Below are 17,778 nucleotides of genomic sequence, written 5' to 3'. Positions count from 1 at the left end.
TTATTTTCTTTATATGATTAAATTTGTACTTACATCGTCCCATTTGATAAATTTTTCGCCATCCTGCATAGCTTGGGAAACCTCTATGGGTCCCGAGGATACATAAGTGCCAGAGGATAACATTGTGTATTTTTAAAAATGTATTCCAATCTTTTGCAATTCTTGTAATCGCTAATTTATAAAATAAAAATAGTTTTTTATTGATTTTTTTTTTTTTTGCTGTTGACGTAGTTTTACTTTTGGAATATTTTCTAGTTAAGAAAACTACATTACGAAACTATTTTACTGCTGTGTTGCACATCATCACAGTTTCCATCTCATTACGGCCGGAAAGAACAAAGTGTTGCCCCGAATATGAATGAAACCAAAACGCGTGTTTATTGCAAAACAATTGAAATGCATTAATCGTTTTGCCTTTTTATGTCTTTAAGTTTCTCTTGTAGTGATGATGTTGTAGATAGATACTTTTTACTTTTGTCTATTTTTCTAGTTGTTACTTTTGTTGTCGTCGGCGTTTCCTTGGAATACGAAATTTTCATGGAAGCTGTAAAGATAACGAAAATAAATAGAAACAAATTAGCATTTTCTGTGAATATTATTTCTGTTGTTCTTTTTATAGTCAAAATAACATAGACTTTTAAAAATTCTGGAAATTTTTTGAATACGAAAAAGTTTAAATTGAAAGGAAAACAAAGTGCCCGTACACAAAAGTACAAAAGATGTAAAGATGTTGTTGTTCGCGTTGAATTTTAATTAATTTTTAAGTGTTTTCAATAATATTGACAGCATCTCATAAGTTACAATTTCCGGTCGTGTTGGTATTGAGGAATATAATTATCAAAAGTAAAATTTTTGCCCGATTAAAGAGATAAGACAATTTTGATTGTGTGCTAGTGGGAAATAAATCTCCATGGACGGCTATGAAATCTTTTACAACATAAGAAAATACCACAAAAAAAATAGTTTTGTATTATGAACGATGTCTTTATGTCTATAAAAATATTCACTCGCAGTGTTTGAGTGCTTTTAAAGAAAAATGAAAAGATCCTCGTACTAAAATGCCCAAAATATATACTTGGTCACAATGAAAAATTACTTCACCTGCTTCACTTTCGACTGCCAGAACAAGCTGGCAGCCAACATTACTTAAATGATAATGGAAAAATTGAAAATGAACCAAAAAAGAAAATAAAATTAATCATAAAAAATATAAAAGTAAAATACATCCGAGGAGAATATCAAAATGTTTACATTGACGTAATGTAGTTGTTGGTTTTGTGGCGTTCGTATGTGTATTATGAATTGTTTGGATGTATAAGTGAATGTATACAACAACAATTTCTTTAAATTGCTTTTCCGTGATTTTATTATGTTTTTATCCTTAATTTCGTAATAGTTTATATGAATATACTTTTTTGTTTTTTCTTATATATTGTTGTGTTTGTGATGATGTTGTTGGTGCTATTATTTTTTATATTCATACTTAGAAATAAATGTACATTTACTAAGGGAGTCCTGGAAAGAAAAAATATCCGTAAATACTTATAGTTGCAAATACACATATACGCGATTGCATGTTACCCACACTAATATGTGTAAGTCGCAAGAGGCATATTCAAGGATAATTTATTTAAAATCAAATGTTAGTTTGTTTGTTTGAAATATGTTTATATTTTGTTTAAGTACATATGCTTAGTTTTTTGGTCATCCTTAATGTAATATATTATTGTTGCTGCCTTCCCACAACAATTTCCGGTAAGAAAAATAATAATAAAAACAAGATTCTTAGACATGACAAACTAATGGTTTTGTTTATACATTCTTGCAATGGCAGCTTTAAATACATATAAAGAAAAAATAACTTTAGAAATGTTTAAATTCTTAAATATTTCATACAATTGTTAGTGAAACGGAGAAAATTAAAAAAAAAATAAATAAAATTTGAACTATTTTCCTGCAAAATAAAATCAATCGAAATGCACATTGATAAATAACATAAATATGTCTGTATAAATTAATAATTATAATTTGTGTAAAATTTACATACATACAAATGTATGTATATATTGAAATTTTTCCAAGTGTACTAAAAAGGAAATTGTAATGATGTCAAAAATGTGAAGGTGCTGTCGTTCGTCTGTGTCGGATTTTCCTTTCTAGTTTTCTCCCTTTTCAATTTTTTTTTTAGAAAGGTGCCACTGTTTGGAGGTTAGAAAACATTTATTTGTTTTTCATTTTATATTTTCTCCTCTTAAGTAAATATACATACATACGAACATGCACATAAAATCACCACAATATGATTTTCATAATAAAACAGTTTTTTGAATATAATACTATTTACATTTTCTAAAAAATCATGGTATAATGACACCAAAATAAACGTACACTGAATATAATTTGACATAAAAAATATTAAAAAGCATTTTTGTGTTAAGATATTAACAAAATATTACATGAGTTGTAAATAAAAAATACAAACATATGTATTTATGTATCTGAATCTAAAATATCGAAAAGAAACAAGTCGTTTTAAAGGACAAAGTTAGTTTAATTTTTAATGAAAATGTTGATTTTCAATGTATTTTTGCTTTCTGTTTGCTTATTCCGGTCTTTTGTCGAAATATTAATATTAGATTTCACAATGATTTAGATATGACACATAACATGTTTACGTTCTTGCATTTTAAGCGATTTATTCTGCTTTAAAGATATGTATTATCAAAAATAAATATCATAAATATACTTTTTATGATTATTAGTCTTGATTTAAAAAGAAATCATTTCTGTATCGATATCGTAAAGTAACGATAAATATCGGTTGCATTAACGAATTTTCAATTCTGTAACTTTTTAACGACATTAGAATATTTTAACGACAAAGATCGAAAAAATTCTCAAAAGTTTTGTATCGAAATATTTTTAAAATATAAAATTATTAACGTGAACTTTTTATTTGTCGTGACATTGCCGATATTTTCGCTAACAAATGATTATGTTTAAGGGAAGAAAATCGGTGAAATAAAATTCAGAATACCACATAACGGCAATTATTGTTAACTTACAAATTTTTACTATTAACGACAAAATTTTGTAGTTAAAAAGTTACTGAATTGTGGTACTGATTTATTTAAGCACAATCCAGGAAATCACAAAATAAAAAATTGGTTTAAAATAAATAACACAGTGTAACAGAATAAACTAAAATAGAAATATCTGAGAAGAGATACTATTTTTCTGTTATCCAGTACATATGGTTAAAACCAGAACACTTTATAACTCAATGAAACTGACTTATATCCACAAGTATTTCCTTGTTTGGAAAATAAAATGAGATAATTAGCACAAATTTAAATTTATGATACTTTGGTTCATATGATTCGCGAATTCGATGTTTAATATGTTCTTCAAAGTTACGAGCAGTGAATGTTAAAAAATTGCTTGTGACAAACCGCAACTACTTCCTTCTTTGAAGTACTGTAGCCGCTAATCTCAATATTTTGATAAAGTTTCTTCTACAATTTCTTTAGATCTTTAAAGAAATGGACTGAGTGTGGCCCACTAAAATGTTAGTTTTATAAACTTAGTGCAAAATAAATTTTTCTTTTAACAAAAGATTGACCTGTCAATAAAAAATGTTTTGGTGTACATACTATAAAATGCCCAGATAACGTTTCACCTCTCTAATTCATTAAAAACAAAGCAAATTAAATCGTTATTCCACTGTTAATCTGTTAAACATTTCAATGTGAGTAAATTAAATGGGATGTACAGCTCTGTTACAATCGCTTTCTCCATCTACTTGTAAAATCTTGCAAAAGATACATTTTGTCACATTATATTTGGTAATAAAAAAAATTCGAAATACTTAAAAACAAAGCAAATTAAATCGTTATTCCACTGTTAATCTGTTAAACATTTCAATGTGAGTAAATTAAATGGGATGTACAGCTCTGTTACAATCGCTTTCTCCATCTACTTGTAAAATCTTGCAAAAGATACATTTTGTCACATTATATTTGGTAATAAAAAAAATTCGAAATACTTTTTTCGAATTTAAAAAGTAATACGAAAAAATGTGATAACATTTTAAATTGTTTTTACAAAAGAACATTCCACCATAAAAAGCGTGTTTTGATAACACAATTTTGTTAAATTTATGTCCATTCATGCGTAAAGAAAATTTGCTCTATTTCCTTAAAATTAATGACACATTTATCATTAAATGAAATTTTTATAAATTAAAAGGTACAAATTAGATAAAATTATTATGCTAAAGGTATTTAAATGTACCTAACATGTAGTGTAATGGATGTAAAGTTGAAGTATACAGCCATGAAAATAATTTCGCAAATTTTTTCGTCGTTTAGGTGGATTTTTGCAAATTTTATATTATTAAATAAATGTTAGAAACGAAAAAAAAAATACATTTTCAAATGAAGGCTGTGACGAATCTTATATACATTTCACTATGGTGTATTAATCAATATACCAGCTGTATAACGAAAAAGTACCAGAAATTCTTCTTTTATAGATTTTCATTCAATCAGGGCGCTGCGAAAAAGAACCAAAAAAATCAATGTTATAGATTTTCATTCCATCAGGATATATGTATGTATGTCTGATTATATGTATCTACGTTAATTATTGCATTAAAACCAAAAAGTACCAATTAAAGAACGAAAAAGTACCAAAAATCCTTTCCCACAGATTATCATTTACCGAACATTCAGAGTCCGAACTCTGAATGTTCAATTTTATGTTTGTATTCAATATTATAGAAAATTCAAAAAGTATCTTTTGTAGAAGGAATATGTACTAAAAAGTCCCATTTTATAGGTTCTCATTTACTCCGGGTTCTACATATAATATATTCTACATTAATCAGAAACAGAAACATATATTATCATTTATTTCCTGAAAATGTTCAATAAGTTTTCATTCAACTCCTGCATATTATTTAAAAATGTTAAATGCGTCTTTTCCTAATAATGGTGGTGTAAATAGATACATACATATGTATAGTTGCTACTGTATTAAATATTTGTCCGATGATAAAATGAACGAAATTAATAGCGACAAAGCAAGAGCAGGAAAGGAATAGACTTTTTATTTTTAATTTGCAATTTTTCCAGTTTTGTACCACATTATTGTTGTCGGTTGTTTGTCACAGCTTCTATTGATTCTGTTGTGTAAAAAATAACAACTCTCTCATTTATAAATAACTACACACATACAGAGGAGCATTCACTCACCCATTGCCATAAACAAACACACTTCATTGATTTATTGATTATTATGATAATATAAATACTTCGGTTTAGAATTTGTGTTTAACACAATACAAACTTAAGATTATGTTTTTGAATATTTTTTCTATTGTCTTTTTATTCTTTCTTTTCATTTCTTGACGCTGGATATGCTAATAAGGATGTCTGTAGCTGGGGTGTGTGTAAGAGTGTGTAAATTTGTGTTTACAAGTCATTGCTTTTTTTTTGTAACACTAGGTTTATTGTTGTTGTGTTTTCAGTGTTTAGTTAGCTGTCAAAAAATATGCAAAATAATATACATATATGTATGTATGTATGAATGTATGCAGCTATTTTAGTTGTTCACGCAATTCATATTAATGAATATGCAAAATAGCCTACAAGTCGTTGTTGTTTGTCTTGCTTTTGTCGTCTTCTTAGTCTCTTTTTTATCTAAAAACCACATTCTCTTTAGTTTAGTGACGATGAAATTGCTATTTTCTAGGCGCACACATTCACGTCAATACTAAGGTTTATTTAATAAGGGTTTCTGAATATTAAATAACTTCATTTAAAAATTAATCCCAATACAAATAGAAACGTTTCCAAAGTAAAACTTACGACTAATAATATAATTTCTATTTGGATTTTAAGCGTTCAATTGATTGAACGTGTTGTTATTCAAAAATGCATATTATAATGTTAAAAAGTTGTAATTTTCATAGTAATCATACCAAATTTTAATTATGTGAGATCATTTTATTGCTCATATTTAATAGCACCTGAAAATATACATATAAAAAAAATTCAAAGTTAGTAAAAAATTTAACATATTTTAATAATGTATCTGTAAACTGCCCCCTGCATATTCTCATTTATGAGAAACCCTAAATTTTGTAACTAATAGACAACGACAACCAGTAGTAGGGTCTGTAGTAGAAATATAATTTTATTTATAAGTATATGTACATTAGGGTATAAATTTTATAAAATTTTTAAAAATTTTTAAATCGGCCCTACCCATTCCACACAGAGTATAAAAAAGTATGTCGTATCGCTTTTCACTTTTTCCCTAAAGTTTTCGAGATTTTCTCACCAAAATTTTAATTTTTTTAATAAAAAATTGGAAATTTTTGACATAAACAAGTGTCACGGTTTGACCCACGAAATTTACTGCGTAGGAAAGCAAGGATAAGAGCTGCGTTAAATAACTTTTCCAATTTTAGTACACAAAAAACATGCTTGTTGGTGAATGGTTTTAGAAACTCGATTTGCCGCGGAAGGTTTTTCAGCAAAACGTCCCGAGAAAAAGGTTTTCGTTATTAGAACACTAATGGCTACCACGCGGTGATAGGGCCTAATGTTGGTTATAACACTAATAAACATACGAATGTGTGTCTGTAATGGAAACAGTAAATGAAATAAGTAAGCGTGTTAGTTAGTTAGTAACTTAATTTTAGTAGGTCCTTATGATTGTTCTTTTGATAATGTTTTTGTTATTGTGGAGTGTATAAATTATGTTTACTTTTTGTTCTTTTTGCACGTTTTTTAAAACATTTTTTATTTAATGACGCTTCTTATTTCTGGTTTTTACGCAAAATAACAACACAGTCAAAAAAAAATGTCACAGATTACCATACGACTACCGCTTGAGATATTTTCTACCCAGCCTTTTTCTGTCAAAATTGATTTAACATTATTCAAACAAACGTGGGTCATTTTTAACATTTTCACAATTATTCAAGAGAAAATATTATAATTAAGTTCAGTTTTTTTTTTTTCAAATTTGTGTAGCTACACATAAAATTTGAATAAATGACTTGTGAGTGGTCATTTTCAATTGGTATGAGATCGTTATCCTTTTCGCTGTTTAGATTTATGTGTATAACAAAGAATAAATGGTTACATTTCTTATTTGACTTTGAAGGTCGAAAATAAGTTTTTTTATTCATTCCTAAAATCATTTTGTTTGGAATATTTAATAATGGTGATTAAACCACAAGATTGCTAGAAAGAAAGCACTGTAATGTGAATGAAAATCAACAAACTACCTTGGTGGATATTTTCGTAAAGTACTTTAGAGTATAATTTTTTAATAATAGGTTAAAAGTAAGACTAAACTGAAATAATTTGTTTAAACAATTTAATTAATGTTATAAGTATCCTTATTGAATTTATGATGTAAAGCAGACTTGTTCATAATACATGTCTTGGGTTTTCAAGAGTTCGATTTATAAAACTGTTAACATTTTTATAATTATGTATAAGATTCAAAATGATTAAAAGTAAGAAATACTGCTAACGTGTTTGTGTCCAAAACCATAAAAAATTTTAATGAAAACTTTTAGCAGCGGCTTTTGTTTTTTCAATACGAAAATCAACTTCAATTAAATGACATTGAAATTTAACTCTCTGCACAATTCACAATCAAATAATTAAAAAAATAATTGCATACTTTTAGGATATCATTAAATATATGAACTCGAGCATTTACGTATGGACATTAGGGTATAGCAAAAATTAGGCCCTATCATTAGAGGTAGCTAATAGAGTTCTAACAACGAAAATCTTTTTCAATACACTTTTAAAAGTAATAAAATATTAACAATATATATTTTTTTAATATACATTGTCTGTGTTAAAAACATTTTTATTAAATTTAAAAAATTTTTTATATGTGATATTTACCTAATAACTTATTTAGTAAAATCTTTCAATAATAAAAAATACAAATGATCAAATGCTTTAACACAGAGAGAGAGGCAAGGCATTCAGACATTTTAACAGAAACACACAAACATATACGGTACGTATGATGAATATTTTAACTACCGCATTATTAATAATTACACATACGCAGTGTGAAACCATACGTATGACACATTTTACTTAAATTCATACATTCATAAATACACAAACATCATACATTATTCATACTGGTTACATATTTTAATTTTAATACAAGCACGAATATTGTCTTTACTCATACATTTGAATCAATATTTATGTACATTAGGGAGTATATTTTTCAACATTTCGATTGAATACGAGTGGAATTTGAGTTTGAAATGTTTTATATTTAAATTTTATGGAATAAATTAAAGCATTTATAATCTACAAGTGCATTTATAATCTACAAGTGAAAATGACCAGGGAAGGCTTTTGCTTTAAAACGGTCCAAATAAACAGATTTCTTTACCTGTGTCTTCTACCCTAATATGTTTGTATACATAAATGGATATGTGTATATGTTAATTTTAAATTTCAGAAAATTTCAAAGAATTCATTAATATATTATAGAAGCATTACCAACGATAAGTATTTTAAAAGACTAAAAATTCATGCTTCAATAAAATTTCATTAAATGCTAATAGTGACGGGCAAGTACATAATCAATTATATGCATACACATTGTATTTTTACTAATAAATATTAAGTGGTTTTTAACAAATTTTAATAGATAAAAGCCATTAAAATTATAATGAAATATTTTTAATTGAAAGAAGGAAACTTTTATAACACATTGTGGTTTTAACAGAAATCATATTATTATTAATTTTGGAAACATAAACATCAAAAATTAAGTATTGGGTTATATAAAATTACTCCCTTTTGTATAGACATTTTCCACTATATAAAGATACGGATAATAATAAAAAAGAGGTAAAAAGTTCTGTAATAGTCGAGTTAAGCTGGCAAGGCCAGCTGTCCAAAAATGGGATACCTCGGGTTTTTAAAACAATCCTATTTCATCGTTTGTGTTCCGATTTCAAAATCCTTCCCACACGGGCAACATAGAAATCCATGTGAACAATTTGGGGAAAAATTACCGGACTAGCAATAGGGACATGGTACCTTCCATATGAATTAAATACAAACATTTTTACATCTGGGAAACTATTGGAGCTGGAATACTCAATATCCTGTAAACATTTTCGTAATAAATTGGGGGATTACCAATAGACGGCATGCCACCTCCCATATGAATTAAATACAAAAATACGTATATCTGAGAAACCATTAGATATAGAAATCTCAAATTTCTATATCTGAAATCTGTATGAACATTTGCATCCCACTAAGTAACCACAAAGCTCTTAAAGGAAATTGTTTTTTGAAAAAATAGCGGAAAATTAAGTGCCAAATATTGAAAAAAACTTATTCTTGAGTTAAAATTTTTTTTTTTTTTTTGATAGATATCCCACTCGCATCCTATTATGGGACTATAAAGTTCTTAATGAAATTTTTATAAGTTTTCATCTGAGCCCCTCTAAGTTTGGCAGTTTTTGACCGATTTTTTGAGTTGGGTCACATGACACGAAATTGCCCATATATAGTTTCTTAGTTTTAATGGAGGATGTATATACACCAAATCCGAAGAAATACACCTAGGCCTCTTTCGGGCCTGTTATGCGCTCCTTTACCAGTGCCTCAAGAAGAAATCGAACCCACCTATTCTGATTTACCATACTAGAACACTAACCACTTCAAGTAAAAAATCGGAAAAATGATGCACTACAGCTCGAAAGGAACTAATGACAATCAAAAATAGTCTTCAACAAATATGTAGGAAATTTAATTGTCAACAGGAAAGTGGTAACTTTTAGCCCCTTAATTGAGACCCCAAGACGAAGCCCTGTGCCAACATTCATTAAGCTATCTAAAATTCCGCAGTTTTAATTTTTTCGACTAATTTTCCCAAGCTTTATGGTGAAAGGTTATATACCACAATACATAATAATATGAAAATTATAAAAAACTCTATCATGGCATTAAAATTCATTCATTAAGCCCGCAATAATTATTTTATTATTTATTATTACAATTGTTGGTTGAATTAAATGCCAACAAAATGTTTACAATAAATTCACTTTTTGTGGTTGAATTCAAAAGCGACATTATTATTTCAACTCCAGCAAAACCAATAAAAAGTATAAAACAATATTTTTTTGTTGTCGTTATTATTTGTGTTTTTATAGTTTGTTGTTAAGTGTTGTGGTAAATTTTTTTGTTAATTTAAGGTATATCACTCGATTAGGCTTATCATATAAATTATGTATGAATGAGTCTATTGTATTTTTGTTTTGTCTTTATAGTTTATTTATAATGCGTTATCACCATCATATGCCACATCCAGATATTCGTATACCGAAAGCATTCACGCAATAGATACAAGAAAAACGTACAAAGTATTTTGGAATTAAAAACAACTAATTTAATAATCGCTTTAAGGTATTAATTAAATATATAAAAATGTATTTTAAAGTTACATATTGATTTAAAAGAATTAATTTGGTAATTGAAATTAATACATTATTTTTAGAATCATATAACGAAAGATTGACCAAGACAAAATATGACATGTGTGACCGACCGATATGATACCCTACACCTGTAAGTATTTTAAAAATGTGGTTTATTTTTTAATATTAGTTATATGGTGGCAAGGGTAAGTATAGTCCTATCTTTATAAATTTTGGTAGATGAATTTATGCTTACTTTAAAGTTATTATGCAGAATTTCATAGTGTTAACTAGACATATATAAAAGATTCTAAAACATTTAACATAATTATTAGCTCAAAAGCGGTATTCAGAGGTACGATTGTATGGAACTTGGTCCTCGGCCAAGAGAAAAGTATGTGATGCAACGGTCGGACAGATGGACATAGCTTAATCGACTCAGAATCCGATTCTGAGGCGGTAGGTATATTTTAAGGTGTATGTGTGATCAATATTTTTGGGTGTTACTAATGGTGTAGGGTATAAAACAGACCTTAAAAAAATTTTATTTTAAGTGATGTGGATTTAGACTTTTACAACAATTTTTGTTTTAAAATTCATGACTTTTAAAAAAATCTTAATTTGGCATCGTAATTGATCTTTTGCGAAAAAAACATTTACATTTTATCCATATGCGAAAATTTATTGAATTTCAAAATGTTGAATTTTCACCGAATGAAAAAAAAAAAGAAAATAATAACTTTAATAAATAAACGAAGAAAAGTTTAACACCCGTATGTCTGTGCAAAATGTACAATAAATTTATTGTTGATGATGATGGGTATTTGGAAAACAAAGAATGTTTGCTTTTTTGTATTACATTTATGCATATAGGAGTTTTGCATTTACAGAATTTTATATGCATTGGTTTTGTTTGTTTAATTTATAATAATATTTTTAATTTTTTGTTTTGTTTGTTTTATTGGAAAAGTCAAGTATAGTAAACGTATGAATTTTTATATTGTCTGAAATTGCTATTTCATTTTATACTTTAAGAGGAATATTACGGGCGCCATTGTCGATGTAAATGTTTAATTCTAACTGCATTAACTTAAATATGTAAAAATACTATAATTAATGTCTATTAAAACTTAAAAATTATTAAAAATTTATTTCTTGATATTGTTTAAAATTTTAACTAAATTTCCTCATTGAATTAAAAAGAAAATTATCTTTACTGCCACACAATTTATCTAGACAAGTGTCAGAAATAATTGAAAACACTTTTTTTAGACTGTTTATAGTTTAAATTATTTTGTTTATAATTATTGGGAGACTGGCTCATTAATAATTTACAATTGCTAACAGATTTATTTGAATGTACTCCAGTTTAAAAAATTCAACCAAAAATTTCATGAACACAAACCTAATTAAAGAATAAAAAAAAGTATTTTCATACGTTAATTGCTCTGTTAATTATAATACTAATGAACAAACACAACCAACCCCAACTAACTGAAACATAGATACAAACAATCATACTCGTGTACTTGTGTTTATTTCCTATTTTAGCCTTCAATTTAATTTTCATTTTCAATTTGTGTTATTTTTCCTTTCCTCTACACTTTTCACCGGTCTCCTTCACCATATCCGCCTTTTCTAATGTTCTAACATGCGAAAATGAAGACAAACCCTCCCTTTTGAATTAGCTCGTCAGACAAAATAGAGAGTGTTGGTGGTAGTAAGTACTTATATCTATTTATCTTTAAGATTTTTTCTTTCCAATTGCTTTTTGCCGTTGTAATTATTTTCATAGAATAATAACAACTACATTCGATTTAATAAAAGTCTAAATGAAAAGTCAAAGCTAAAACATTCACTAACACCACCCAAGTCAGTCGCCATTTGAACATCTTGGGAAAATAAATTGTTATTTGGGTGTGTTTGTGTCATTTGACGTAATTAAGTTTTCAAAATGTTTAAGAATACTACATAAAATAATAATAATCATAATAATTTAGGTCGGCTACAATGTGATAGTGTCATAACACGATAAAATTGCCATTTGATTTAAAATTGGTTGGAAGGTAGTGAAACTACAGTTGGTTGGTTGGCTGGCTGTCTGGCTAGTTACTTAGACAGACATACATAGAATCAGTAAATAACTTGGTTGGTTCGTTAGTTATGGTTTTTTTTTTATTATATTAACCTAAAATAGAAAATCTTTGCAATTTTCTAGCCAACAAGAAGTGGTAATTGTCCATAAAATAATATACGTTCATATTTAAGATTCATCCAAAAAAAAAGTTTAAAAATGTTGAATGTCAGCTACTAGAAGTGGGGCTGACGAACTTTTCAGTAAGATATGTATATTATTTGCATTGGTTGGCATTGGTGTATATTATTTGCATTGGTTGTCACTATGGACAGTAAGGGTATAGACTAATAGCAATGTTTTTAATAATTTTAATAAATATTATGGTAAATTATAAACATTTTTTAATTATTTATTCAAAATTATTCCGACTACTCGACAAGGAGAATTTTAAATTTCGTATTTACATAAAGAATTTGTGTACCGAATTTCATCGAAATCGGAGAGAGTCATGTTCAAAATCCTACTTTTTTGTTCGAAATAGTAAAATATATGTTTGATAAATAAATCGCAATTTTTTGAAAATAATTCTAATAACATAATAAATAGAAATTACAATAATCAGAATTCATAGACGTAAAATATGCGCTACAACTCTAAAATGTTAAACATTCTACAACAATTAACTTGAACAACATTTCTCATAGTTTTCATGAGACTTTAGGCAACATTATTTTTTTAACATATTTCGACCGTGTCCATTATTATATTAGTGTCTAAAATTTACTTGTGTAAAATTTTTGCAAAATCTGATAACGGGAAACCGTGCCGGAAATTGATTGAACATTTTTAAATTGTGTAAATAATAGGACTTTTTTAATTTCATAAAAATAATACCATTCAAATTATATTTTTTAATATTCAAATAAAATCTAATCCTCTAGAGAAAATTGCCTTAACAACAATGTATAAAACATTAATAACTAACAAAGCTATTAGCACTTTTCTTCCTCAAATATTGAGTAAAAAATACTAATTAATGGATATTTTACTAACATTTTTGTGTAGAATATGTTGTTTACAATGCGAAAAAAAATTAGAAAAAAATGTTATTTTTTTGAAAATGTGACGTGGGAAATTGGCAATAACGTTGTTATTAGTCCTCTGGTGTTAATGTTTTATATCTTGCTGGAAAGATACAAATCTTTAATTAAAATTTCATTATTTTTGAAGAAGTACGAAAAAATCCTGTTTTTAGTCAATTTTACACTTCTCAATCCATTTCCGGCACGGGTTCCGGTTATCTAATTTGACTAAAATTTTATACAAGTTTTAGACACGAATAAAAAAATAAGAGACATCTGAGCAAAATCGATATTTTCTATTAATTATTCAATAATTTTTTTCTTCACCTAATGTCAAATTAAAATACAACATTTCTTGATTTCAACAGCTTATTTACTGAATCTGAACATTATCATTAATGTTTCGAAAGTGCTAATGCTCTTACCCAATAAAGCATTTGTAAACATTTTTAATATAAACTAAACAAAATAACAAATCGCAGGTATTTAATATAAACAACATCATGTGGACGAATATGAGTAAATACCCGCCCGTGTTTATTTTTTTGTTGATTTTATTTAATAGTCTAAATTTTGTATCTCTCAAATATCTTTGTCATTTTGTTTGTTTGTACTTTTGCTCCCAAAACAGATCAAACATGTAAATCTTAGACAAGTTTTGTTTTATACTCATAAAGATTTTTCTATTATATCCCTCCCAAGACGATCCAAGTGTTTAATCTCCATATGTAGATACGTACAAATGAATGGGTGAGCACGAGTATACATACATACATATGTATCTGCTACAAATAAACAGGTGTAATTGTAGTTGTTTTTCATTATTATGTGTTTTTATTTTGTTTACCCTAGTATAAATTTACTCATACCTCTTATCAAAATGCTAAACAATAATAGAAATGATTATAATAATTATAATTATATCAAAAAAATTAAGAACAACAATAATAGCAGCGACAATGACATGCATTCAGTTAAATCCCCACCCATTATAATATAGAAATCTACTCGTATCTATTAATATAAAAATTACTATAGAAATGTGTACATACATATATTTATACCTTTTAAAAAAACATAGACTTGCATACATACATATGTATATCTAACTATTCACTTATGTCTACAAACTTACAAACATATACATATACATAGTAGTAGAATGTACTTGTCATAATCTTAAAAAAAAGAAGACTTGGCGTTTAACAGCAGCACCAACAATATGCTTTTGTCATATCGTATCGTAGTTAAGTACTCCAATCGTATTCACTCTTAAGATACTTAGTTATTTAGTTATGTTTTTTGATTCATGTTTTCCATCAGATATTTAAATTTTTGAGTAAGTTTGCTTCATTATCATCATGTTTAACCGAACATTTTGCTTTTTTTATATATGTAGGTATGTATGTATATTAAATTTCTTTTAGTAAAACTTTTTTCAAGTGTTTCAAATAGTTTGAATCTTTTAGGATATATCTTCTATAGGTATTTTTTATTTTGTGGCAAGTTAATAATTTTTTCTTAAATTTGCGTAACGCGCACTGTTCTCTTAAAATGTCAAACTGAAAATGCACTCGTATTATGTCGTGTGAATAGATGAGAGCCGTTTTTGAACTTAGATTTCATCTTGGGTTTTTTGCATATTGTTGAATGAATTATTGTTTTGTTACGCTAGGGTTGCCATTCTAACTGAAAGTTTATATAATATGGGAACATTTATTTAATTACATACTTAAATACTTGTAATACATATTATAAATTAGTAATTGTAAGTTCCAAATCTCAATTAAGGCTCAAATAGACCTGCATGGTATATCGGATGAAAAACTTGAACAAATGGGTAAAAATCGATTTCATTATTTTATATTGTAATGATGTTTTTATGGGTTGGCAACCCTGTAAAAGCATTTATTGTTGTTTATTATACAGAAAACATTTAATGAATGAAAACTGTTATACCCATCATGGGCATGTATAAAGCTTTACAGAATCTCATTACAACTTTTTCTTAGTTTCTTTACTAAATTGCAAATTCTCATTTTATACGATTTTTACTCTCAATTTTCTTGTTTTGTTTTGCTTTGGTTTTCTGCTTTCTCATTGCAAAATTATTTTTTCTTATTCTCATTACTCATACCGTTTTGTTTTTTTACTCTTTTCTTGTCAACTGTCAAACAAGCCTTTTTTCTTTTGCATTATACTAAATTCTTATTGTACTCGTATCCAACAAATGTGTGTATGTGGATTTGAGAATGATTTTTAAAGTGGGAACAAGAGAATTAACGCAAAAATAAACACTTATAAAAGTAAAAAGGTCCACAGACTACCAATAATATATTAGCTACCCAGCAGTTCCACAAAGAGTCAAGGCATCCGAAAAAGACAGCCATTTCCATTAACGTTTAACCAACCACCTTTGTAAGCGAGAGCGGAGACAGTCGCCACTTAAGTAATCTTGAGAATAGACATTAAAAAAGCAAACTAAAGCAAAAAGGTTCATTGTCATACATGACTCCTTTGAGCTAGCTTTTTGAATGTCCCTTTGTAATATATGGAGTAACGATTGAATTCCTCCTAGGACCAGCACAAGCTAAAATAGCTAGCCACTTGGACAAGGGTAACTCTAAGTGGTAGGTTGAGTAGCTAGCTCGGGTCTGTCCAGCCGAACTACTGGGTTTTATATAGTGCAAGTAAAAGTGAAAATGCCGGTATGCTTTCGAAATTTTGAGGAATAGGAAACATATTTTAAGTTAAAGACGTTTCCAACTTGCGGTTTATGGATCATGTGTGCGTATAGCAACTTTCTTGCATTTGTACAACAGTGGCCAATTAACTAAAGAGCATGTGATTAAATTTAATTATTTAAAAACCTGTCTAACTCAACAGCAACGAGTTTCTTGTTGTCAATTTTAACTCATACAAATATGTAAGTATGTATCTAGGTACGAGTATCTCAGTAAGTATGTATGTATATTTAATTAATTACTTAATGTTTGGCTTTTTTAATTTTAATACGAGTTCGTATGCATGTGAACGAATTAAATTCATTAGCACTTTGGGAAACACAAGCAGGCAGACTAAGCCGGCAGGTAAACAAAACGGCAAACCGTCACTCACTCATTCAGTTACTCAGTTACTAACTTACAATTAGTTTATGAAGTGACATAGGAAACTTTGTTGTTTTGGGAAAGTGCGAATTTAAGTGGAAAGTTTTTGTTGTTTATTCTTTCATTAGATAAGTTTCATTGTTCTTGTTCTTAAAAGCATTTATATTCGATAAACATACATTATTCTATAAATGTTTATATATTTAAACAGCTACTTTTAGCAAATATTTATTTAAATTTACATGATTTTTTGTAATAACAAATTAAATTCGATGTTTGGGTACAGCGAAATTTTGATCTAGAAGTTCTTAAATACATATTTATCGCTCAGTGGACTACACTTACTATAAGAAATTAATAATGTAATGTCTGAACTAATTCTCGAATTCTCTGCATGTTGTTAAAACAACAATTCATTGAAAATATCACAAGTAAGTTGCTTTAGACCTTTAATACATTCCTTAAATTTTAATTAAATATGAATATTTAATATCTATATTTTTTGTTTTACTTTAAATGTTAGTAGTATTTGATAGGTATATAAATAGAAGTAAATTCAATATTTTTTCTTAATATAAACATTCATACACATAAACACATCACCGCGACACAACACGTTGATTGACAAGGTTAAAACAAGCAACGCAACAAAAAAATTAATACAACAAAAATGGTTTGAACGATACATATTTATTAAAACAAAAATAAAATAAAAAATACTTTCATGTCTACAAAAAAATAAACCAACAAACGATCAAACTTCTAACGCTGTAAACGTTAAAATAAAAATGTACAAAAACCGACACAAGACTCTGAGATCCAAACGTTCAAGTCTCTTTCCAAACGTTCGTACTTCATTCAGTGTTCTGTTTAATACATTTATAATTTTAAGATTCTTTTATTGTTGTTATTAATTCAACTACAATTATTATGGATAATGTGTGCTGATTGAAATTAGATAATAATTGTGGGACTTTTAAGAAAAAACAGAAAGTTTTATTATTTTTAAAAATTTATATA

At 27.4% G+C, this 17,778-nt stretch overlaps 1 protein-coding gene across 8 annotated transcripts in view; it reads right to left on the bottom strand.

Annotated features, from left to right (window-relative positions):
- Positions 1-17,778, bottom strand: part of LOC119607438 (1-phosphatidylinositol 4,5-bisphosphate phosphodiesterase classes I and II) — a 71,148-nt gene that overhangs the window by 43,868 nt on the left and 9,502 nt on the right. For 5 of the 8 annotated variants that reach the window (XM_037961371.1, XM_037961334.1, XM_037961389.1 and 2 more), the window contains 2 exons: positions 5,984-6,031; positions 34-544 (listed from right to left, as the gene is read on the bottom strand). In XM_037961371.1, the coding sequence (XP_037817299.1) occupies positions 34-123 (90 nt within the window). In that variant the 5' untranslated portion in view covers positions 124-544; positions 5,984-6,031. Of the gene's footprint in view, positions 1-33; positions 545-5,983; positions 6,032-14,786; positions 15,200-17,778 lie in introns of those variants that run through there. The other 3 variants (XM_037961329.1, XM_037961362.1, XM_037961353.1) reach the window with 2 other exon arrangements.

Source organism: Lucilia sericata, unplaced genomic scaffold, assembly GCF_015586225.1.
Source record: "Lucilia sericata isolate MDLA Ls3-8-SP2 unplaced genomic scaffold, ASM1558622v1 Contig000019F_arrow, whole genome shotgun sequence".
Classification (NCBI taxonomy): Eukaryota; Metazoa; Arthropoda; class Insecta; order Diptera; family Calliphoridae; genus Lucilia; species Lucilia sericata.
This window is presented reverse-complemented; position numbering and strand designations above follow the sequence as displayed.